Here is a 24,792-nt window from a genome sequence, read left to right on the forward strand (position 1 = left end):
TCCACTGCCCTCGTCTCCTCCGGAACTGCTCCCCTCAAAATGTGCTTCTTACCCTCCGTCCCGAATTCCATCATCATCTCTTTGTAATCCGTGAGTGTCAGGCCCAATTGTTCTAGCCACGGCATCCCGAGAACTACCTCTACTCCGATTACGGCAAGGCATAAAGAGTCACCTTAAACTCAACCCCCTAGACCTCGAGGATTACTCCTTCGTATCGCCGGTTACACACCAGCCGCTCGTCGTTGGCTACCCACACCGTAAAGGCTGCTGCCCTGTCTCGGCTAACCTTAATCGCTCGGCCACCGGTGGGCCTATGAAATTCAGGCTTGCACCGCTATCCACAAGCACCTGGACCTTATGTCGCCCGATTCGCCAACCAAATTGCATAGTCTTGTGGTTTACCTGTCCCGTTAATGCATGAATCGATATGTGCTCGGTTTCCTCCTTTAGTGGCTTCTCGACCGCCTTCCCCTCGTCCTCTTCGACAACCTCGATTAACATCGCCTTAATTCCACTGCACCTATGTCCAAGAACGAACTTCTCGTCACAATTAAAACATAAATTCTGCTCCCTACGCCGCTGCATTTCCTCCCATGTTAATCAGCACGTTGGTCCGAGATTAGCTCGTGGTGGAGGCTGGACAGCCTGTGCGCCAGTTCCTCCAGTTGCGATTTTGAAACCAGATCGAGCTAAACCGTCCCCTGCTCTCTGTGCACGTTGCCATTGCTCGTCCCTCCTCTTTGTGAGCTCGATAGCGGTTTGCAAATCCTTCGGCCTCCACATTCGCAGCTCTCCTGCAATCTCCTCTTTTAACCCAGTCATGAATGCACCGAGTAGCGCACTCGGGTGCCAATGAGGGAGAGTATTCATTAGGAGCTCGAACTCCCCCAGGTACTCTTGAAAGGCCCCCTTCTGTCGTAGCTTGTTCGTAGCCTCATTGGCGTCTTCATGTTCTGAAGACCCGAACCTTACCAGCAATCCCTTCTCGAACCGTCTCCACGACATCCTCTTTCAGCGTTCACATGGTTGAACCATTGCCAACATTGATTTGCCTCTCCCTTTAGGTAGAATGTCGCCAGCCTCACGTGTTTCTCCTTGTCTACTTCTTACGCCGCAAAGTACTGCCTTGCGCGGTCCAACCAAACGCACGGGTCCTCCCCCGAAAATCATGGAAACTCCATCCTCACGCGCCTTAGCTTCTCCATCCTGTGCCTCAACCTATAGCTTCGAATCGAGCCCTCTGCCTCAGAATCCGAGTCTCGGTCCTTAGCTTCCGATCCGTGACTCGTAGCTGCCGTTGATGACAATGAACTGCTCCTTCTGCGGCGATGGCCTCCCGACCTCCCCGACCGACGCCGAGAGCCGGACTGCTGTGACGACACGACCGCTGTCAGCATCCCATTTTGGTCCATCGTCTCCAAGGGGGCAAAATCGTCGTTTTTCCAATTTATTACCCCCTTAAAATAAATAAATAAATAAATAAAAATTTCAAATCCCGAGCAGGCCGGGCAGCGTTGACCGGCTGCCCGTGACCCGCCGAACTTTTTTTTTTTTAAAAAAAAGATTCGATTCGGGCAGGCCGGCTGCCCGCGACCCCGCCGGACCAGGATCCCCAATATCGCGGATTTTCGCGATTTCCCGCCAAATCGGTCGAAATCTTAATGAAAAAGGGGATGAAATTGCAATTAAATGAAATAGAAATACAATTCGGAAGGAGGGGAACAAAACCCAGAAGAAAGAAACGAGAAATTGGCTCTCGATTTGGCGGATTGGAAGATCGATTGAGTTCGGAAACCCTCGTCGGAAAACCCCAAAATTCTCCCCGATCCTGACCGTTTTAACTCCGGTGAGGCCCAGATCGACCTCGGCAAAGCGTCGACGGTGTCCAGAGCCATCTCCCGCGCCCTCTAGTGCCATCGTCGCGGCGTCCAGGGGCGAGAACAGCCGCCCGCGGCGCCATCTTCGCAGTCCTCCTCAGACCCCGACCGCCTTTCAGTTAACGAGCCTCGGCCCAATTCTTGCTTCGCTGGTCTAGCCCAGAAGCTCGGCCCATTCGACCCAACGCTCCAGTTCGGCCCAGCGTCTCTCCCGGGCGGTTTCTCCTTCGGGCGGGCCAGTCCGATCGGACTCGATTGTCCGGCGATTTTTTATTTTTTTATTTTACAGAGAAGCCCCTCAACTTTTCGGACTAGGTAAATTCTCAACTTAGTGGCATGATTAGGGCTCCTTTTCTGAATATTAATGCTTGCTTGATGGATATAATGTGAAATGAGTGTTCTTGGGTCGCCTGGGTGATCGGATTTGGCTCGAACTCGATTTTACGAACTTTTCATTCTGTCACATTTCAGTCCAGAGGACGCATTTTATTTTTTTCAAATCTGCCCCGAACTCTAAAAATTATTTTCAATCAAGTCCCTGTCATTTTGCTATTTTACAATCAGTCCTTGGATTTTTCAGAATTTTTCAAGCATCCCAAAGAACTTTCCAAGTTGTTTCGGTTTAGTCCTAGGGCCATTTTTTTTTCAGATTAGTCCAGATTTTCAAATTCATTTCAAATAAGTCCTAGGGCAGTTTCAGTAATTTTTACACAGTCCCCATTATTTTAGAATTTTCAAATCAGTCCCCATTTTTTTAGAATTTTCAAATCAGTCCCCAATGTTTTCAGAATTTTCAAATCAGTCCCTGCTCTTTTAAAATCGTTCGATTTAGTCCCCTGGACATTTTCTAAAAATATCCAACCCTTTCCTACTTGGATCACCCACCAACAATGTATGTGCCCCATTTAAATATTTTATTTTTGTAATTATATGTGTACAACGTGACAATATCGGAAATTAGAGTTTATCGGACGGTTAACTAATGGCTATCTCGACGGCTCGAAATCCGTAGACTAAAACATTCGGCAAATTTCTAATTAACCTAAAATTCTACATACGGGACAATCGGGATGTTAAATTTGGCTAAATTAAATCACTTGACTCTTTTAAATAAATTGTACGAACCGATTAATAATCTGTAATCGCGTCGACAGTTCAAGAACTGTTAGTCACTCTCTTTTTTAAATTCACAATTTCAAAAGCATCGAGATACGTGCTACGTAATCTTGATTTTTCATACACACACATATTTTTCGATTCAAGGGGGATGACTATCGGGTTTTTGTCATGCCGTCACTCTAGTATAGGTTTGTGTTTAGAACGGGTTAAAACATGAAAAAAAAAACAGATTAATCTCAAACTCGGCTTAAATCAAACATGGGCAATAGTCAAATAGAGGGTTAGGTTTTGGGGTTTTAGGTGAAAATACTTTTAATCTGTAAAAGCCATATTATCGTGATACAGAATAATCTAAAAACAACCCACACATTCGAGACTTGACTATGGACATCATGTCTGTCGGGTCCGTTAAAATAATGTCGAATGCTACATGCCCTATCTATCACTCCTTTTGTTTGTTTTAAGGTAGGATTTGTGTATGCCAAGATATCTCGGTTAATAATCAGTTAATTCACGTAAATTCGGCGATAACAAAACCCCTTTGTTTGTTTATTTGAGCTTGGCTTGTTACGTTATTACAATTATTTGTTATGCGGGTCGAGCCCAATCCTTTAGGACAAGATTCACATGGGGTCCAACGCCCCAATCATAGATTACGGGATCTACTCCCCTAAACACTGAGTGCGTATTTAATTTCAGTGTCAGTCTTTTCAAACCACACGGTGAGCACGAGTGTAATAATGACCGAGCGCGAACCGATCGGGATTCAGATGTTGTAATTTTTATTTATTTGAGAGGACAATGTAAGGATTTATATTGTACATTCATTCATGTAAGAATCCCGGTCGGAGAGTGGACGGTCGGAGTGTTTCTTCGAATTTACGGTGTCAAAACGCATAAGATGAGCGGAACTTAATTAAGCGGTAATTAAATTAAAATGGCAAGCCTAGACAAGTTAGAGTACCGAAAGGGCGTGTGGGATATAGGCCCACACGTAATAGAACCTCCGAATTCGGAATTTTCCGTTCCGTACAAACCATTGGCCTTAGCAATTAGGTGTACCCCGTACCCCTAGACCCGGGCAACTCACCGGCCCTCGACCTTCGGGTCGTAAACAGGTAGTGGCGACTCCTTCTCACGTGCGTCCGTCGAGCGTCCCCGGGAAGGTGGACATTCCCAAGCCGCGTAGCATAGGCGCGCGCATGTGTGCCTCGACGAGATTAAAATTCGGGTGCGCACAGCTTGGCAACTCCGCTGGGGACACTTATAGGGTTCGGGCTTGTTCTCGCTTGCTTTGTTTGCTTGTTTATTTATCGCTTTCTGTAATTTTTCGCTTATCTACTTTACGCACTTTTATTTCTCGCACACGCATTGCATATCATACTAGCTTCTAGGTACCTATGGGTCGTGTCCCATGACCAATAATAGGAGCATAGGTTAGATAGGGGTTCGAAGTAGGGGTACGGCGCGCAGTTCGACTGCCGCTTAGGCTTTGAAAAGAATCCCGCTCGATTTCAAGGAATTGACACCCTTGAGTCGGGGGCCTCCATCCTTACGTAGCACGATCCATGTAGGACTAAAACCATGCATTCTGCAGGAGCTCCATGCCATTCTCCAACCCACCTTCGACGAACAGTCCATCGAGTCGGCCTGCTTGCCACTTGAATCTTTTCTGTTTCAAGAGCGATGTACCTTATAATTTGTACTAAGCCGTGGGCATTTACTTTCTTCGCACACATGCATCATCTGTTTTTCAAAATTAGGGTGTCATTCATATGGACGAGTCCTAAGTCAGTCTTCCTTTCGTCTAGGTAAGAGACGCCTTGCTCGGACTCTTGCTCGTGCCTCGACAAAGTCCATCAACACACGAGGGTCCCACCGGGTCTCCACAAACAAAGACCGGCACATCTACCAGAACATCCCCCACTTCAGGCACAACTACTATACTCGACCTCACCAACAACATGATCGATCACCTTCGCCGATAAGTTGCTGAGAAAGATGAGGAACTAGTCGGCCAACCACAACCTCAGAGGGAGCTCGCTCAGACTCACTACAGAAATCCAATGCCGCGCTCGCTCAAACTCCAAGTGTGGTGGAAGACTGGTTTAGGGCTTTATTTTACAAAATTTACATTGTACTTTGATCGTTTTGAGTCAATGTGAATGGCGGCATTAGTTTTGAAAAACTCACGCATCGCATGTATCTTATTCATTTACTGTTTTGCATAACAGCTAACGTCCCACCATGCAAGTGAGTGAAGACCTTCTTCGCAGGTAGACCAATCACGACTTTCACGGCAAGGCAAGCCGTGAGCCGAGGGCCGATCCACCTCCCTTGGCAAAGCTACCTTCTCACTAACCCCGCGCAACCAAGCGTCATCGCGTGATCAAGAGCACACGTCTCTTCACGCAACTGAGCACATCCACCAGCACAACCGAGTGCGTCCTTCCGCGTTGTGCGAGCATGCCTCCACCTTACCCATGCACATACCTCCGGCGTGCTCGCACGACGCCTACCAGGCTAGTTTGATCCCCTGCGCCCTTACGTTGAAATTGCGAACATAGTTTGTTCCTTCATCGTTCCCTGTTTCCTATTGCAGGAAATAATCGACAAGAAGGCAATATGAATTCTAAAAATCGAGACAGGAAACACTTCTATGCTACCTCCTCGGACTCCAAACACTAAGGACCGACCTTCCCTCCACGAAAGATCACATGCGACAGCTCCAACGAACATAGCATGTCCCAGCCCACTCGCCACGGGGCTTCCAGCATGATCACACTGCCGATCGAAGAATGGGCCCAACCCACCCTCCGCTATGGCCACCGACCTGCTACCGGGGCAACACACACTCTCCTTCAAATGCTCTTTTACATTTATTCGCATTTCCAAACAAGCTCTCGGCATAAACGACCCATTCAAGGGGCACTTAAACCGTCCCAAAGACGCCCTATTGATTCTGTCGGATCTAATCGACTCGCCTGGCCTCTTAGGACCTGGTTCCTCTAGCCTTCCCTAGGGCGGTTACGCATGCCAACCCGCAATCGGGGAAAGTACAATTATGCGGTTCCCAGTCACAGTCTAACAGCTCCAGCGTGGCGATGACCGGACTCTCGGAATTGAATGTCCCCCACGCGCGGCACCCCATGGGTCGCGCGCTGGATGAGGGAACTTCCCATGGGTCCACCTTACATTTCTTACCACATATTTCACCGAATAATCACCTAATACATCATCTTCTTTGTCATCCTTCACAGGGGCACGCCGGCTACAAGCGAAGAGCGATACACGGGTTCACACTTCCACGAGAACTCCTATCGGGTCTCTCTCCCTATACTTCGACAGGAAAGAGGCTTGATGCGGAAGTACCCCTTTTTAACGAAGCCGAAGACAAAAACGACTGAGTGAGCCACATGCTGTCAACCCAACCATCTCAGTCGATAGCAAGCAAGGCCCTCGAAGCAAAGCACGTATGTCGACTTCAAGAGCACCTATCCTCATAGGGGCACCCTCCACGGGAGCGACAAGACACGGTCGGGAATGGCGTCCGACGCAGACCACGAAGACCGGGGCATCTGCGTTCAACACTCATGCCGGGGCAACCTCTGTCACCTGCACCCCAGGGCAAATCTTATTCTTCTTTTTAGATGATAGAGGAAATCATTTGTAAAGTTTGCAAGGAGGAGCAACGCGAAGTTCGGCTTCCGAATATCCAAGAGCCAAACTTCCATAAAAGGCCGTCCCTTACGAAATAGGGTAAGGCACACCAAAGCGGCCACGCAATGCAAAGTCGAGGAGTTTCCAATAAATACACAGGGGACAAAACAAACCCTAGCTGCAAGAAAAAAAAAAGAGCAAAAAGAAGTGGGAAAAATCCGCCAATGAAGAGAGAGAGAAAAAACGTGGGAAAAACCCGCCAATGAACAAAACAAAGCACTGCCGAGATATAAAACTCTGGCGCCGCCAATTCAAAGAAGAAATCAACAAACCCCTACAAAAAGGGGAGCAGCAGACGCAACTCCTTGATAGAGACGGAACACAACGCACTCGGAGGTCGAATCCTTCGAACCCTTCGCCCTTGCAAACTCGAGAGACAAAAGAGTCGAGCTCGCTAGGTCGAAAACTCTTTTTGGGACGGCCTAGGAAAAAGTTAGGGCACAAGAGAGGCACGACCGAAAACCCCTTGTGGGCGGCCGTGACAAAAAGAGAGTTCATTCCCTTTAGGTTGAGAGGTACGACACCGAGGCGGGTGACCATAGCAAAAGGAGAGTAAAATGAGAGATGAGCAAAACAGTTACCCTGAGCCTCCGCACACTGCGCGGACTAGGGATCCCCAAGAGAAATGATCAGGTTATCTACTCCAACACAATCACTAATCGACTCCCTAATGCGGCTCAACCGTCCTAGGCGGTTTCATCCTCAAGCACGGTGCACAAGCAAGCACGCCATCCGAGCACTTCGCAATAGCCTACAGGACAAGAGGTCGAAAGAAAATGGGGGTACATCTCGCGGCAGGCGTGAACTCGTGTATCCTTTTAGCTTGGGGCAGCGTGTTCCCTAAGCTTTCTCTTTTCTCTTTGTCAATCGCATAACTCCAAACGGGTCACAGCCACCCTCCAATCGGCTATCACAAAGCCAAAACCCCAAACATTCCTTTCCGGGAGTCTAGTCAAAACACTTTGGAAATGACTAGACCAAGGTCTGACCAAATTTGAACAGAAATCCCAATGCGGGTTACAAACGCAGCCGCCCTACGGTGCCCTGATGAGAAGGGTCCTAGGCTGACGGCCACGTTGAACAACCAATAGAGCCGATGGGGAATCATTGAGAACATCTAGATATGCCCATGCATGGCCGGCAGAAGCCCTAGGGGGCCTCGTATCGAGGCTTTCGAAAACGGGATCCCATTCGCATCGCCAATACAAAAACTCTTCACGAGTTGCGCGGGCGACTCGAATTTGAAGAGCATTAATCGCAAAATTCCCTTACGCTTGTGCTTACACATCGCTAGTAACTTACCCGTGACTTACTGATGATAACAGGATCACAGGTACTACAAGCCGCAAGAGCTACGGCGGACTCTGATTTTCGACCCCTTGGGATACGTAGGCGCTCCACCCCAGAGCTCGAGTCCCTCATCATACGACCGGGGCATCCCTAGTGAGCTACAATCGCCTCTGCGGCAGGGCCAGCATCCGGCAGAACAACGAGCAACCATCCTAACGGCGTGGCCGACCTCAGGCAGATCAATACCCAACCACCGTTGCAATAGGGCCAGATTCCACCAAGTTGCACGAATTCTTCAATAGCGATGCCGACATTTGGTAGATCAGCGCCTTTGGGACAGCATCAGCCCTGCACACTCAGAGCACACCGCCATCCGCACGACTAATGGAGAGTCATGCTCACCTTTAAGGGTGAACCACCCACAATTCTCACTCTTCACCAAGACAAGATGGGTCACGGTCCCAAGCGCCGAGTCAATGCGCTACCTTGCTGCAACATTTACAAACAAAGGGGGCAACCCTGGTGAACACAACAACCGAACCATCCCCGCCAAGCAGGCGATGCGGTACATCCAACATGCGCTAGTTATACAGCAAATCAGCAGGCCACGCCTATCTTTGCATCATCCAAGCATAATTTTAATTCAGGCACCGTGCTTTTTCCTAACACTGACCTCTGTTCCCACATTTCCTACCCTTTCCTATCACCACATTCTGTTTTAGGTTTGGACACCCACAATTTACTGCTTTGGGTTTGGACACCCACCTTTTAATAGTTTGGGTTTGGACACCCACCTTTACTGCTTTGGGTTTGGACACCTACCTTTTTACTGCTTTGGGTTTGGACACCCACCTTTTACTGCTTTGGGTTTCGACACCCACCATTTACTGCTTTAGGTTTGGACACCCACCATTTACTGTTTTGGGTTTGGACACCCACCTTTTTACTTTCTTTGGGCTCGTAAACCCATTTTTACTGCTTTCAGGGCCATAAGCCCATCTTTATTGCTTTTGGATCCATAAACCACCTCTTCACTGCTTTCAGGTACATACGTTTATCCAACTCCCTCTCGTGAATCCAAAACCAGATAGAACAAGTGGCTACGGGGAAAGACGCCAAGACGGTCGCCGAGATCAGACGGGGTGCTTCTTATGGTCTTTGCCTGTATCCTCTATCCGAGCACACAACCAAAGAGGGGCAAGCTGTCAGCACCCCCATTTCGGTCCATCGGCTCCAGGAGGGCAAAATCATCATTTTTCCAATTTATTACCCTCTTAAAAAAATAATAAATAAATAAAAATTTCAAATCCCGGGCAGGGGTCGGGCAGCGTTAACCGGCTGCCCGTGACCCGCCGGCCTTTTTTAAAAAAAAAATTCGATTCGGGCAGGCCGAGCAGGGCCGGGCAGCGCTCGCCGGCTGCCCGCGACCCCGCCGGCCCAGGATCCCCAATATCGCGGATTTCCACGATTTTCCTCCAAATCGGTCGAAATCTTAACGGAAAAAGGGATGGAATTGCAATTAAATGAAACAGAAATACAATTCGGATGGAGGGGAACAAAACCCAAAAGAAAGAAACGAGAAATTGGCTCTCGATTTGGCGGATTGGAAGATCGATTGAGTTCAGAAACCCTCGCCGGAAAACCCCAAAATTCTCCCCAATCCCGACCGTTTTAACTCCGGTGAGGCCCAGATCGACCTCGACAAAGCGTCGACGGTGTCCAGAGCCATCTCCCGAGCCCTCTCGTGCCTTCGTTGCGGCGTCCAGGGGCGAGAACCGCCACCTGCGACGCCATCGCCGCCGTCCTCCTCAGACCCCAACCGCCTTTCAGTTAACGGGCCTCGGCCCAATTCTTGCTTCGCAGGTCCAGCCCAGAAGCTCGGCCCATTTGGCCCAACGCTCCAATTCGGCCCAGCGTCTCTCCCGGGCGGTTTCTCCTTCGGGCGAGCCAATCCGATCGGACTCGATTGTCCGGCGATTTTTTATTTTTTTATTTTACAGAGAAGCCCCTCAACTTTCCGGACTAGGTAAATTCTGGACTTAGTGGCATGATTAGGGGTCCTTTCCTGAATATTAATGCTTGCTTGATGGATATAATGTGAAATGAGTGTTCTTGGGTCGCGTGGGTGATCGGATTTAGCCCGAACTCGATTTTACGAACTTTCCATTTTGTCACATTTCAGTCCAGAGGACGCATTTTATTTTTTTCAGATCTGCCCCGAACTCTAAAAATTATTTTCAATCAGGTCCTGGTCATTTTACTATTTTCCAATCAGTCCTTGGATTTTTCAGAATTTTTCAAGCATCCCAAAGAACTTTCCAAATTGTTTCAGTTTAGTCCTGGGGCCATTTTTTTTTTTCAGATTAGTCCAGATTTTCAAATTCATTTCAAATAAGTCCTAGGGCAGTTTCAATAATTTTTACACAGTCCCCATTATTTTAGAATTTTCAAATCAGTCCCCAATTTTTTTAGAATTTTCAAATCAGTCCCCAATTTTTTTTTCAAAATTTTCAAATCAGTCCCTGCTCTTTTAAAATCATTCAATTCAGTCCCATGGACATTTTCTAAAAATATCCGACCCTTTCCTACTTGGATCACCCACCGATAATGTATGTGCCCCATTTAAATATTTTATTTTTATAATTATATGTGTACAACGTGACAATGTTGGAAATTAGAGTTTATCGGGCGGTCAACTAATGGCTATCTCGACGGCTCGAAATCCGTTGACTAAAGCATTCGGTAAATTTCTAATTAACCTAAAATTCTACATACGGGACAATCGGGACGTTAAATTTGGCTAAATTAAATCAGTTGACTCTTTTAAATAAATTGTACAAACCGATTAATAATCTGTAATCGCGTCAACAGTTCAAGAACTGTTAGTCACTCTCTTTTTTAAATTCACAATTTCAAAAGTATCGAGATACGTTCTACGTAATCTTGATTTTTCATACACACATATTTGGCGATTCAAAACCCCATTGTTTGTTTATTTGATCTTGGCTTGTTACGTTATTACAATTATTTGTTATGCGGGTCGAGCCCGATCCTTTAGGACACGATTCACATGGGGTCAAATACTCCAATCATAGATTACGGGATCTACTCCCCTAAACACTGAGTGCGCATCTTAATTTCCATTTCAGTCTTTTCAAATCACACGATGAGCACGAGTGTGATAATGACCGAGCGCGAACCAATCGGGATTCAGATGTTGTAATTTTTATTTATTTGAGAGGACAATGTAAGGATTTATATTGTACATTCATTCATGTAAGAATCCCGGTCAGAGTGTTTCTTCGAATTTACGGTGTCAAAACGCATAAGATAAGCGAAACTTAATTAAGCGGTAATTAAATTAAAATTGCAAGCCTAGACAAGCTAGAGTACCGAAAGGGCGTGTGGGATATAGGCTCACACATAATAGAACCCCCGAATTCGGAATTTTCGGTTCCGTACAGACCATAAGCCTAGCAATTAGGTGTACCCCGTACCCCTAGACCCGGGCAACTCACCGGCCCTTGACCTTCGGGTTGTAAACAGGTAGTGGCGACTCCTTCTCACATGCGTCCGTCGAGCGTCCCCGAGAAGGTGGACACTCCCAAGCCGCGTAGCATAGGCGCGCGCATGCGTGCCCCGACGAGATTAAAATTCGGGTGTGCACAACCGCGACAAGCTGGTTGAGCCGCCTCCTATCTCCTCCACAGATTGTTCGAGCCTTTCGAATTGTTCCCGATTCGTTGCCATCGTCGTTGCCGAGACCTTGATGCAATCTCCGCCTCGCTTTGAGTTGGGTCCCGATACGATCATGACCTCGCTCTGATACCAATTGATGCGATCTCACGGTATCGAACGCTCTTGTCGATCAAGAATAAGAAGGAAATATTAGTTTTTTTATTCCCCTTCCAACAATGTGCTAATTCCCAGTATATACTCGAAGGTTTAGCATGGTAACAAAAGATAACAAAGCACCCAAATCCTTGCGAGATCAAATCTTAGCCGCAAGATCAACTGTCAATCATAATGATAGGAAATTATTACGAAAATAGAAAATAACTAAAAATACCAATAAAATGGATAAGTGCCTAATTAGCGTATTGCGGGTTCGGACGGGCTCGGCATTGACTCCTCCTGACCTCCAGTGCTGAGCTGGTCCCATCAGGAATGGGTCTGCTTCTATTTTGAGACGCAAATTTTGAAAATTGGGACTGAAAATTCCGTCTATCACTAATTAGGTGGAAAAGAGGATGAAAAATTCCATCTCTTTCCTTGAGACAGATCAAGACACGGAAAATTCTTAATATGAAGAGACGGAAAATAGCATCTCCTTTTCTATCTCTTTCATGAGACGGATAGTGAGATGAAAAATTCCATCTCAAAGCTAATGAGACGGAAATTTCTGTCTCAAATTACCATCTCCACCTACATGAGACGGAAAGTTCCGTCTCAAATTTCTGTCTCTATGAATCAAGGTACTATTTCTAAATCCGAATCATTATATATCCTTTTTCATTCTTTTTATTTTTCCTTTCCGGATTTTATTCCTCTCCTTTGGCAAATCCGAAAGAATTCTAGGGTTTAGCACTTCATCAAATCCAAGAGATGAGAGGCCTTAAAATTCTCAAAGTTCAATTTCTACGATTACAAGGTACTCAAACTTCATCGATCCACTGATCTTTTGTAATTTTGAGGTTCAATTATTCATCCATTTATGTTTATATGGGCATGTTCTATGGTTTAATTTAATCATTTTTTTCGATATAAAGCACACTGATTTTCAATGAATAAGATGAGAATAGAGAAATATATATTATAATTGATTTGTAATTATAAAAAAAATTCCTACAATCTATATACACGCCGCAATATATCATAATGGAGCTTATATCCATCAATGTGTCATAAGGAGAGCCCGTAATGGGATCAGTAGGGCTGTCAGCAATGCTCTTTTGGACATGTATGCAAAGTGTGGTGATATCGGGTCTGCAAGTCAGTCATTTACCGAGATTAGTGAAAGGGACCTTCTGACTTGGAGCATCATGATATGGGGTTGGACTTTCCATGGATCCTTGGAAAATGCCCTTGAGTGCTTTGAACAGATGAAGTCTACAGGTACTGGATCCTGTAATGTGGGACTTCAAATGTGTTTCTTCATTTTCTCTGAACTAAGGGTGAAATTCATGCATGTAACTAATTCTGTGGAGGAAGGTTGTCAATGCTTTGCCACAAAGATGTGATTTAAGTCATAAATGAAGGTCCTTTAGGTTGACTTGACTAGGTACACGAGGAAATGAAAGTTTATATAGCTTTGGTAGATATTTAGATCTATCAGATGATATCTGCAGCTGTTGGTGCATATTCTTACTCTTTCAGCATAGTTAATTACTGGAGGATATTGTTGCTAATGGGTCCTCTTGTGTTTATTTTGAATATTGCATCCGCACATTTAAAAAAAATTTGTCATGCCTGCAGGAATAAAACCAGATGGAGCTGTCTTCCTTGCCATGCTTGCAGCATTCTCTCACTCGGGACAGGTGGACTCTGGATTGGAACTATTCAATAGCATGCAGCACGAATACTTTATCAAGCCAACATTGAAACATTACACATTAGTCGTGGATCTGTATGGGAGAGCAGGAAAGTTAGATCCCGCTCTACGTTTCTTAGAGTCCATGCCTATAAGTCCAGACTTCATGGTCTGGGGAGCACTCTTTTGTGCCTGCAGGGCCCGCAAGAATATTCAAATGGCTGAGTTGGTCTCCAAGAAGCTCGTGGAGCTTGAGCATAAGCATCCTGGGAAATATATCTTCTTGTCGAATGTCTATGCCTGTGTTGGGAGATGGAAAAATGTGGATAGAGTTCGGGCTCATATGCAGAATCTGAAGATTGAAAAAGACCCCGGTTGGAGTTATATTGAGGTCAATGGTCAAATTCACAGTTTCGTTGCTGGTGATAGGGCTCATGAGAATGTGGAGGAGATATACTCTAAGTTGGAGGAGATAGTAAGTGGTGCGAAAGAACATGGATATATGCCCGAGACAGAGTCGGTGCTTCACAATATTGAGGAGGAAGAGAAGGAAGAGCATCTAGGGAGTCATAGTGAGAAATGGGCCCTTGCCTTTGGGCTTATTAGAACTCCTCCCGGAATGTTAATTAGAATAATGAAAAACCTTAGAATCTGCTCAGATTCTCGTTCTATCGTGAAGCATGCGAGTAAAGTGAGTAAAAGGGAGATCATGGTGAGGGATGTAAGGCGCTTTCATCATTTCAAGGATGGGTGTTGCCCTTGCAGAGATCATTGGTAGCAAAGGGAGCATGAATTGATAGATGAAACCAACAGAGAAAGTATGAAACCAAATTTAGACCAAAGTGTTAGAAAAAAGCTCACATTGCATCTGGAAGGTCAGTTTACAGCGGATATGACAGAAGTGTTAGACAGAAGGCTTTCAGTTCACATTTTTAGATCTTATACCGAGTTCTTTCCTGATGCAGACAACAGGCTCATGGCACCTCGTGCATAGTGGATTATAGAGGTCTCATAATTGAAATGAATTTTGCAAGTCGTGCACCAGTGAAAGGGAATGCCACTTCATAAGAACTCATACCGGGATATGCAGCTGCATTATATCAGAGTTAAATCAAAGATTGATGGTATTGGGGTGAAGAGCCACATCCTAGGGGTGCTGAAATTTTTTAACATCCACATGTATTATACTATATTCTATGCGCCAGCCTTTCTGTTGGCAAGGAAAGTGTTTTCACTGATCAGAGTCAAGGAAAAAAGACTGGTGGGAAGCATTTCAAGAAAATCCTGATCCTGTTGAGAGCAAGGGATGCACCCTCAAGAGGCACGAACACACTTGCAAGGTTATCCAAAAAGGAAAATTAGAAAAAGTGAGGACACTTGCAGGTGGTTACATTCTTCAATTTTGCATTTTCCTGCACGATATTTTGTTTTAGTGTCTTATTTTGGAATATTTGTGCTACCTTGTCTTGATTTCCGATGGCTGTTCTTTGGATAACTGAGGCAAATCTGGTAATTTTGATGGTAGCAGTCTGGTGATTTAAAACATTCTCTTTGCCTTCTTTTCATTTGTTTGTTCTGTCTAGGCAATGCAAGAACTTTAGGTATCAATTAGTTAGTGCAGATTCTGCTCATGAGGAACTCGTTTTAGTACTCTTTGCCTGCAGCAAATCGTGCTTATGTAACTGGGAAATGAATGGGTCGATACTCTACTAAATTGAATTCCCTGTTCTGCTACGGTGCATTTCTAATTCAATTTCTCCCATGTAGACTTTTCACATTTTCAGGGTCATGACTTGCCTGATGATCGATTACAGAGACGTTGAGCATATATTTCCTTTTGCATCCTCTAGAGGAAGGTCAATGTTGACTCTTTAAGATTAATGAATATGAATCTGCAGATGGGAACGCTGTGTCAGACCATCTCACGTACTCCTCCACTGGTCAATGCTCATGAAATGAAGGAACGAGAGTGTTAAACCCCTTGTTGAAGCTATTGGACGAGTGGTACGAGGAACGCATGGTTCCAGTAAGCTGCCAAAGTCCTCCATTAGTATTATTGAAGAGAAATACCTTGAACTCAATGCTCATAGATTCTCCAAGAATCTAAGCAACGCCCTTGTCTTTTTCAGCACTAATCTGGACAGAGGTTGACAAAGTTCCCCGGAAAGATGTGACCAGAGATTCGGTTGAGGACTTGGGTTGCTAAGGTAGAGCCGTTCTGAAGCCTTTTGCCATAAAGTTTGCAACAGATAAACCGCCAATGTCATTGTATGATTTCAATGAATAATCTTTGCTTCAGTGATCCAATTTTCGAGTTTCCATGGTAGATTGTGTTCCTCAAATAATGCAGTTATAGATTTCTCGGACCGGTATGAGTTCTGAGCTGAATCAGAATTCGGTCGTTAACATTCTCTCCAGCATTGACTGCTATTATTAAACATGGAAAGCTCCTTTTCCATATGAAGCTGCATTTCTGGTGAATTTGATCCCCCTCTGCTGATGCAGTTTCGCCATTGAAGAGAATTTAGATCGGGAAGTTGGTGAAAATGATCTTCTTTTAAAGATAAGATTATTAATCTTATGGATATTGGAAACTTGTATATAAGATTATTAATCTTATAGATATCGGAAACTTGTATGGGATGATACATATTCATTTTCTGAGGAACGTTCAATGAAGTTCTCTCATTTTCCGTCGAAGAACAAATGTCAAACCAAAGCACTTTCAAGGGACAATAGTTTGGGAAATTGGAAAAACATCACCAATTTCACCTAAAGCGCACAACCCTTCTTGTTTCAGTCAGCAGTTACGCGTCGACCATACAGTGAGACCAGACTTTCGGTATAAACCACCGCTTCGAGCCAATCATAAGTGTTCTTGATCGGAAAGCTCCTAGTAGTTCCCTTCTGTCGAATCATAGAGAACTATGTCCCAATTATCAACTTCTACCATGATATTGCCTTTCTTAGTCATAGACAGTGGCGTGAGTGAGAACATGTTCCCGGGCAAACCATCTGTCGAGACACTGAATAATATAGTCCACGATGACTTCACCCCCGTACTCTGTCATAGTCCAAGCCTGAAAGTGGAAATCCCAGTGACCATAATATAACATCAGACATCCACGGTGGATCCTTAGTCCCTCGAACAGCATGCCTTGGTCAACGTCGGGTTGCGGTATCATCCCTTCATAAAACTTCTCCTCTGTGAGATCAAAGGAAGCAATCGCATTCACTTCAAATTCACCTTTCGCACGTCTCACAAGCCAGTAGACCGATCCATTGCAGAAAGCCCCTGCACTATACAGTCCCTCGGGCATTTGGACGTCCTGGACTTTTCTCCAAGCATCAGTTCTCAGCGCGAAGATCTCCACTATTCTTTTCGCCGAGCCATCGTTGGCATCGGCAAAGTAAGCGCCCCTTAGGACTTTGTAGTCACCGGATGTAGAATCATAGCCAAGACCATAGAAGTACTTGTCGTAGGGAACCGAACAAGGACTTGGCAACTGCCTGCACTCCCTGGTAGTTGGATTCCACACGACTACATGTTCATCAATTGCCAAGCAGACCAATCCATCGCATGACCCTGCGATCTCGGGCACTTTGCCGTCGGGAAACTTCATTGGGTAGGTGAGATCCGTCGCAGCAGCCTTATCATCACCGAAACCGTCGAACACTTCGTAGTCTATCGACTGCAGGGGATTGGTCCGAAGAATTTTCAGGCAATTGGATGGGCTACCTGGGGTTGCCCGTCCGAGGTGAGTTTTGGGAAAAACGTCGGATGGGAAATCATCTAAGATGGCTTTGTTCCTTTTGCTGGAGAGCTACTGCATGGATTTGATTCCTTGCCTTTCCATAAGTCTCTATCTTTATAATCCATGGAAATAATGAAGGAAGATATTTGATCTCACTAGTCAAAGTCTTCTCTTTTGTGAAGAGGCGCCAAATTGTACCAAAGAACCAAGGACAAGGCAACTTGTTGAGTACTCTTGAAATTTCTCTCTGTTTTTTTTTTTTAATGAGTAGTACAGTAATTTATTTAATGACCTCGAAATGACCTCAAAAGGAGATATGAAGCCGAGATGACCCAGGTAGTGAGCTAGTCGGTTCTCCAAACTAGGGATTCAAGTACAACGCTATTCCTAACTTTCTAAGAAACTAGCCTAAACTTTGTTAAACATTTCAACAACCAGAAGAGAATCGCTCTCGATTGAGAATTATTTACCTTGTTAAAAGGTTCTATAAGTGGTAGTTGATTTCCACGTAAAATTGAGAGATTTCGAATTATAATATGGGAATCTAGATACTCCCCTCACCTTCTCAACGATTAATGGGAATATATTTATCGATTGAACGAACTAGTTCATATCCATCGCCGCCAAATAACCGAAAATTATCGCAAATTATACATAATATGGAAGTGGTCCCAAAGAGCAAAGAATTAATAAGTGATCGGGCTGACAAGCCCTATAAAGCCCAATGCATGGGACAAGCCCACGGAGCTTTTACTATACATAGGGCCACGTTAATGAGTAGAGGGGAGGAACTCATTCCCTCCTAAAGCCACCCATCTCTCAGCTGTCTCTCTCTCTCTCTCTCTCTCTCTCCCGATCAGTTCCTCACTGGAGAACACCTCTCACCACCGTAACGACTGCCACAATCACCACCACACCACTGCCCGTACAACGACCCTTCTATCCATACATATCTAAGATATTGATGTATATAATTTTAGTGTATCATTCTAGGCCCTTAGTCCATGTTTGATAGGCCCGATTAGAGGTGGGACGGGATTGGGTTTAGGATTAGGATATATGTCGGGATATAACATTAAGCAACTAATTCCAAGGGGAGGGGTGGGTTAAACCCGAATTAGGATATGATTATTAATGAAAGGACTAAAATACCACTAGCTATGTTTCTAAATTTCAAAACTTGCCATTAAACTTGCAAATTGGGGAGAAGACGCAGAGCTGCGGTGGTGGCCCGATTCTAGCTACCACCGACCCAACGAGGTCGTCGACTGTTGCAGACAGAATACCTCGACTAGGCAGTGGTAGTCGGAATCGGACCACCACCGTCACAAAAATGGCCCATCTCTCTCGTCGATGAGAGAGATAGGGCATTTCTACGGCGGCGGTGGCTGCCCAGACAACGTTGCCAGCGACTTACGGGTACGCTGGAGGCCATTTCTACAGCGGTGGCGGCTGCCTAGACAACATTGCTAGCGACTTACAGGTTCGTTGGCAACCTCCGGCCACCACCGCCCAATATAGTGTGCTTGACCATTTCCCCTTTTTTTTAATTTTGAAAAATTATTTTTACTTTTAGAATTTTTTTAGAAAATGATAATTTAGGGGCACACTTGTCATTTACATTTAGGTTTTATATTCCAATCTCAAATCTAGACATACCCCAAACACTTAATCGGGATATTAAAATATTCTAGAGATTTCAAATCCCATTCCATCCCAGTCCTATTATTATCTCTAACTCGACCACCAAACATAACCTTAATGTTTTTCCACCCAAAACAACATCAGTTTGTTCAGTGTCGATTCCCTGATTGTGGTATCGTTATCCACACCTCATAGGTAGAATGGGTTACTACCACATTATTTTTGGTTGGTCTAGGTAACAGTATAAACTAGAAAGGTCAATGAATTGACTCAACTGGCCATGCTGCCTATTCCAGGTGAACCAAGGAAAGGCTAGTTGAGTCAAGGCAGAGAGGCACGCTCGACCTACCAAGGCTACGATTGAGAGAGATTAACATAATGGCGGCAATTGTTGAAATACTTACTCGAACTTCATGGCAGGCTAGACTGGGTCATTAGAATCCGGCTTAAACCCAGTTTTTAATCTAGAAATCGAAACAAAGGGTACAATTTAATTTACTTTACCGATAAGTTTATTTTCTCAATAAACCATTACATGAAGCATGATTTTTTTTTAAAATGAAAACTGTAAGCACCCATTTCTGGCCCAAGCTCGGTCGCTACCAGGAACATTGTCCGAGTACATTATCAGTCTAAGAGCGGACTTGAACAGGAAGAAAGTGCAAAAGGACAACAACATAAGTGGGTTTTCAAGACATATCATATAAATCCTAGTGTTATCCTTAAGCATTTACTGTATTCGATGCCACTTTTTAAAATCAATACGGTAGTCCGCAACATTTTTCACGGGCCCACGCACGAGAAAAAATTATTTCCTAAAATAGCATGTAATTTCCGAAAATTTTATTTTTAAAATCCGACTATTTTTATTTCTCCTTAAAAATTGCGGCACCTTAATTATTCTTGGCTGATAAAAACTCAAATGCCTTTGATTCCAACATTTTATCTTATAGAGGAAGAGTTCAAGACCGAGAAATCGATATTCTCGTGTAGCGAAAAACATTCTTTGAGGGTACTTTTGGAAAGTAAAATTTTCCTCATTTTTATGCCACTCTTCGGGAGAGAATGACGTAAAAGAAAAATAATTTCTCATGGCCAAAAATATTTTCAAATTAATTCTCAAGAGAAAAAAAAAAATATTTTTCAGGATTTAAAAAATATTTTCTAATCAAGTTACACAGAAAAATACACTGAAAAGGATGAAAACGAGTTTCCTATTTATTCTAGGAGCAAAAAGGTATTTTCAGATAGATGATCTAAATTAGATTTAGAAAAGTTGCAAATTAGACTACCGGAGGAAAACGACCCGTTGGGAGTATCGTGCCCATGATGTCATCCTCAGATAGAAAAAATCAATTTTCGACCCTGAAACTTTTAAAACGTTACAAAATGACCTCCGATTCCCCTTCCTCCAAAAATAAAGAGCCATTTTCATTTGAACGGAACCTTTGGCATCTCCATGTGCTGGAACTCTAGTCTAGAGGAGTAGGAAGAATCGAATGGCATTACCCGATTCTGATCCTTGAAGCTCGAATCACCCGAAACGACTTGAACAAAAGGTAGTAAAGGCCTTTTGGGCTGCTGTCCAGCCTGGGTTCCGAGCTCCTTAGCTCGATCTTGGGTTGGTTTTACACTTCTCTTCTTCATTTCTTGACTTCTATGTAACTATATAGTACTATACTACTCTTTTCTTTCATGACAAGTCTCGTGTGGATGCTCCCATGGTGGTCATTGATGCCGAGATTCGGCAAGGGAGAGGATGTCGAGTGTCCTCACTCGATTATCTTTCAATTAATAAACATATATACGTGTATATATATATATATATATATATATTTCTATGCATAAATTCATGTATTTAGTTATACATTCTTTTTTATTTCTTCTCTTCATCCTCTCTACCATCCCCTTTGAGAACTCTTGATGTCGGGATTCCAGATAGAGGAATGAAGATCGGGATGTTGAGGATCGGTTAGTTTTGTTCCTTGCTCTTTATATTATTGTTTAATATATGCATGTAGGATAGATTGAACTCGAATTCGCTTGTTATTAATTTTGCTAGAGCCGAACCTTAGTTTAACTGGTGTAGTATAATGTATAGATGTTCAAATCTTGCTTGATCTCCCATGCCTTGCTCTCGGGTCTTAGAAGTATAAGGATGGCCGAATGGTTTTAATTGCTTTAAACCGGTTAATTGTGTTCACTTGACTTAATAAATTGCTTGATAATCCCTCTAGTGGCATGATTAGGCTTGGTCACATCCCGACTTGTGCTAGAATAGACTAGGCTTGGCTAATTGAACTTGAATTTGGTAAATTGGGCATGCTAGGCCACGGTCATGTAGAATTAGGCTTTAAATGTCATATACTCTTCATTTTGTTTTAATCCTGTGAATGTCCGCCCTTGTAATGCATGGTTACTCTCGGCTGAGTAGGGTTAGGGAGTCAATTGAGTCCAATCTTGTTTAATTAGACGTTAATTAGGTGATTTTGGTTAGCTTAGGTCAAGACCACATGGGATTTTAGGCTAGAATGGGGAAATTTGTTAAATTTGCCTAGGAAATGATGATTTGATCATTCTGTGATGTCGAAATTGAAGTGGCCGAATGCAAGCTTGTGTGTCTAAGTGTTAGATTGAATTTAATTGGTCAATTTGAGTGTCAAGTCCAATAATCATGTATACACGACTCTTAATTCACGGGATTTGAGAAATTAATCACTTACTTAGATAAATGTCCTAGGATCAATTGAACGATCCAAGTGGTCTTGAGGGACTAGGACTCTTAGAGTCGTCGATTAATCTGTTTAAATCTTATTTGGCTAAAAGGGGCGTTAGTTAACATGACTGTCTAATTTGTGTGGTCCCATTGACTAATCAATACTAAAATCGGCTAATCACTTAAACTCGACACTTAATTCCATGATTTTTGGGATAATCCACTCATTCAAAGAGTCATAGGATTAATTGGAAGGTCAAATGACCTTGAGGGTTCTAAGATATTTTTTTAGAATTTCGGGATGAATTGGAAAATTACATAAATATTACTTTCATAAAATTGGAAAAATAGAAGAAAGTCAAACTGCAAATAAAAACAATTAGACTTAGGATAATGGATTTAGACTTTTTCTAAGTTAGGAGTCTTAGGCCCATTTTTTATTTTCGGGGCTCTAAGCCCATTTTTTAGGCCCACTTGACCTAGGTGATGGTATTAGGTCAAACACGGCCCACTTGCCCCAAATATGATGAATGATGGTGAATGGATGAATGAATGAATGAATATATGTATATGGGGCCGAATGTGAGCTCATAATGTACTTATAAATTTTCATACTTGTAAACGCGAATGTACATGAGCAAGACCTAGACTCGTAAGCCCAATAATTGGACTTTAATTTCTAGAATTGACAAGTTAGATAATTTAACCAGTGGATGGGTATCGATTTCAGACGAGACTATTGTTTGCGAGTGATAAGATCGTAATAAGGGCCTCAAACTAGGATTACTAGTTCAAAGACCGACAAATAAGTCCCTAACTTGTTAGTATCTTGATCTCATAGTGGATTAATATGTGACTCACCATCCTATAAAAGCGGTAAGTGGTGCCTCCAACCAAGCCCGGATCCCAAGGTAAAGCAATCTAATCTAACTTTAAAACCTTTTGAAGTCGGTTAGGGATTTTCCCTCCGACAAAGACATCCCTAGAACCGCTCTTGTTTCAATATAGTTGACCGACACACTTGGCTTGTTTAAATTGGCTTCAAAAGGGACAAATCTTGTTACAAGCCCTTAAATTACCCCTTGCATTAAAGAAGGAAATCAAATGATCCTTAAGTGAAGGTGGACTTTTTCCAACCGTAGATAAGGACCTTGATTTGATCATTCATTGGCCTTTCCTTGAAATTAAAGAACTAAACAAGAAAGCCCTCACACAGTCCACAGAGAAGCATAAACTCATCTCAACAAGTGAGTAAGAAGAGGAAGAGCGTATAAGCAATGAGGCCAAAGAGCTTCTTCTGTCACTCCCAAAAGAAACGGGTTGGAGGACCACTTAAATCTATCTCTTCCAAAATTTTTGGTGCCTGCCGGAGCAGATCAAGGCCACTCTGTCGTTGCAATGCCACTTCTGAGCTCGAGACTTTGATGTTGTCGTAGCCACACCTCCAAGGTCTGGCATGGTATGGTTGAAGGCCCTTGTTTTTGGGATCGCCAACCGAAGCCGATTCCCTTTCTCGGCCAGTATGGTCAATAGTACTCGCCCTTTGCTCACTTCTAACCCGCATGATCTCGTGCCTTTCTTTGAGTACAAGGTGCTGCAAACACCGGTAGCAATGAGCTTCATGATCTGAGCTAGCTCAGATCCAACACACTTTAGCTAGGATGTTTCCTAATTCAATATTCTTCCGGGTCTTTGTTGCGCCCGGTTTGGTTTAACGGGATTTTGGATGCCTCCCTCTCCATTAACTTTGTGCTCGACTTTTTTCTCTTTCCAAAGATCGAGGCAGCATCTCAGAGTAGCATGCTTTGGACAGCTAGGAAATTGTTTCAACGTCAAAGAAACTAGATTGGGGCCATGGGTTGCGCGAGTTTGAAAAATTATTTAATTTTTAGAATTTGTTAAGTACTTTATACAGAACTTTTAATAAATTAATGAATTGATTTAACATTTTATTTCAAATTTTATAACGTTTGTTTGCAATTTTTAATATAATGAGGATGAGGATGAATCTCCATCAAGTATCTTGATGAAGAAGAGTTAAGAACACTAATGAGCTTGGAGTGTTGTCTTCAAACACTTCAATATTTTGAGGGCATAGTGTGCAAGAAGCCAAGGGAGGGGCGGCTTGAGCAACTCGCCTAAGGCTAACCGTGGGTCCCACGGGCCTAAGGTGAGAGTTGGGAGGAAGCTCGGGTCTCGATTAGTTGCGTGTTCGAGGCCCGTGGCTCAAATGGACGTCGAATTAGCGATGTGCACGCAAAAACGGTTCAAATGAGCCAAGGATTGCCATGTTTTGTTTAAAGAAATGCTCGGGTGGTTTTGAGGCTCGAAAGTTGATTTTGCTCGTTTCAGGCGAACATAGCAAAGTTAGCTGTTTCTGAGAGCATAACTTGCATCTGCGTTCGGCGTTGGTCGTTTTAACATGCATTATCAGTCGGACTGAATAGTTGACCTTTAAGCCGGTATTACAAATGTGAAACCGAAGATGTCTTAGGAGTTTGCATCCGGATTTCTCAGATTGCTTTCTGAGTTGCCTGGGCGAGCCAGAAATCGCTGCAATCTTTGTTCGTTGAAAACAAACCTTGAAGGACTGAATAAATGCATCTGTGACCATAAAAGCACTGTTTTGGAAGTCTAGATGAATTGTGCAGTTCAGTCTGAGGATTTCACATTGAGCCTTGGGATGGTTAGCACTGTGTAGGGCAGTCGTCTAGCGTCAAGTTTCCGCCAAAGGACCTCCAGTTATGGATTTTCGTTGAAAACGACCTTTTATGCTCCTCGGAGGTCACTCGGGAAACTAAAAGGGATTAAGCAGTCTAATTTGGCCAATTGCGTCTGTCCGCTATGGTTTTCAGGGTAATGCATGGCTAACTTCGTTTGCTGATATTTCGTCAGACCAGTCTCCGGTTGTGCCTTTTCCGTTGAAAGGTATGCTTGTTTTGTCAATCGGAAGTCATTTAAGGAATTTGAGTAACTTCCGAGAAGCAATCTGAAGCGAGGCTCATGATATGTAAAACCGCGGGGTATCAATGTGTCTGACATCGGGCAATAGCTTTTTTTGATGAACTGGCATTTTTTGGACTTCTTCTGAAAAATTTTCTATATTCAGAAAATTGTTATGTATAGAGCAAATGATCTGTG

The 24,792-nt window shown here is 43.8% G+C and overlaps 2 protein-coding genes across 2 annotated transcripts; one reads left to right on the forward strand and one right to left on the reverse strand.

Moving 5' to 3' along the window:
* Window positions 1-12,883: 12,883 nt before the first annotated feature.
* LOC116193770 (pentatricopeptide repeat-containing protein At1g04840) lies at window positions 12,884-15,862 on the forward strand (the record flags this gene model as incomplete). The annotated part of the gene is made up of 4 exons (XM_031522520.1): window positions 12,884-13,121; window positions 13,482-14,919; window positions 15,435-15,562; window positions 15,666-15,862. Coding segments are annotated over 2 exons (1,071 nt in total), but the record flags the coding sequence as incomplete, so codon positions are not given.
* Window positions 15,863-15,974: 112 nt separating this feature from the next.
* On the reverse strand, window positions 15,975-17,359 carry LOC116194914 (F-box/kelch-repeat protein At3g06240-like). Its single transcript, XM_031523832.1, has one exon. The coding sequence runs from the start codon at window positions 17,157-17,159 to the stop codon at window positions 16,503-16,505; it is 657 nt and encodes a 218-aa protein (XP_031379692.1). The 5' UTR covers window positions 17,160-17,359; the 3' UTR covers window positions 15,975-16,502.
* Window positions 17,360-24,792: the final 7,433 nt, after the last annotated feature.

Source organism: Punica granatum, chromosome 2 (genome assembly GCF_007655135.1).
Source record: "Punica granatum isolate Tunisia-2019 chromosome 2, ASM765513v2, whole genome shotgun sequence".
In the NCBI taxonomy this organism is placed as follows: domain Eukaryota; kingdom Viridiplantae; phylum Streptophyta; class Magnoliopsida; order Myrtales; family Lythraceae; genus Punica; species Punica granatum.

What these genes read in the sequence shown, in the direction of transcription:
- LOC116194914 (XM_031523832.1), bottom strand. Translation starts at nt 17,159, where the DNA reads ATGAAGTTTCCCGACGGCAAAGTGCCCGAGATCGCAGGGTCATGCGAT.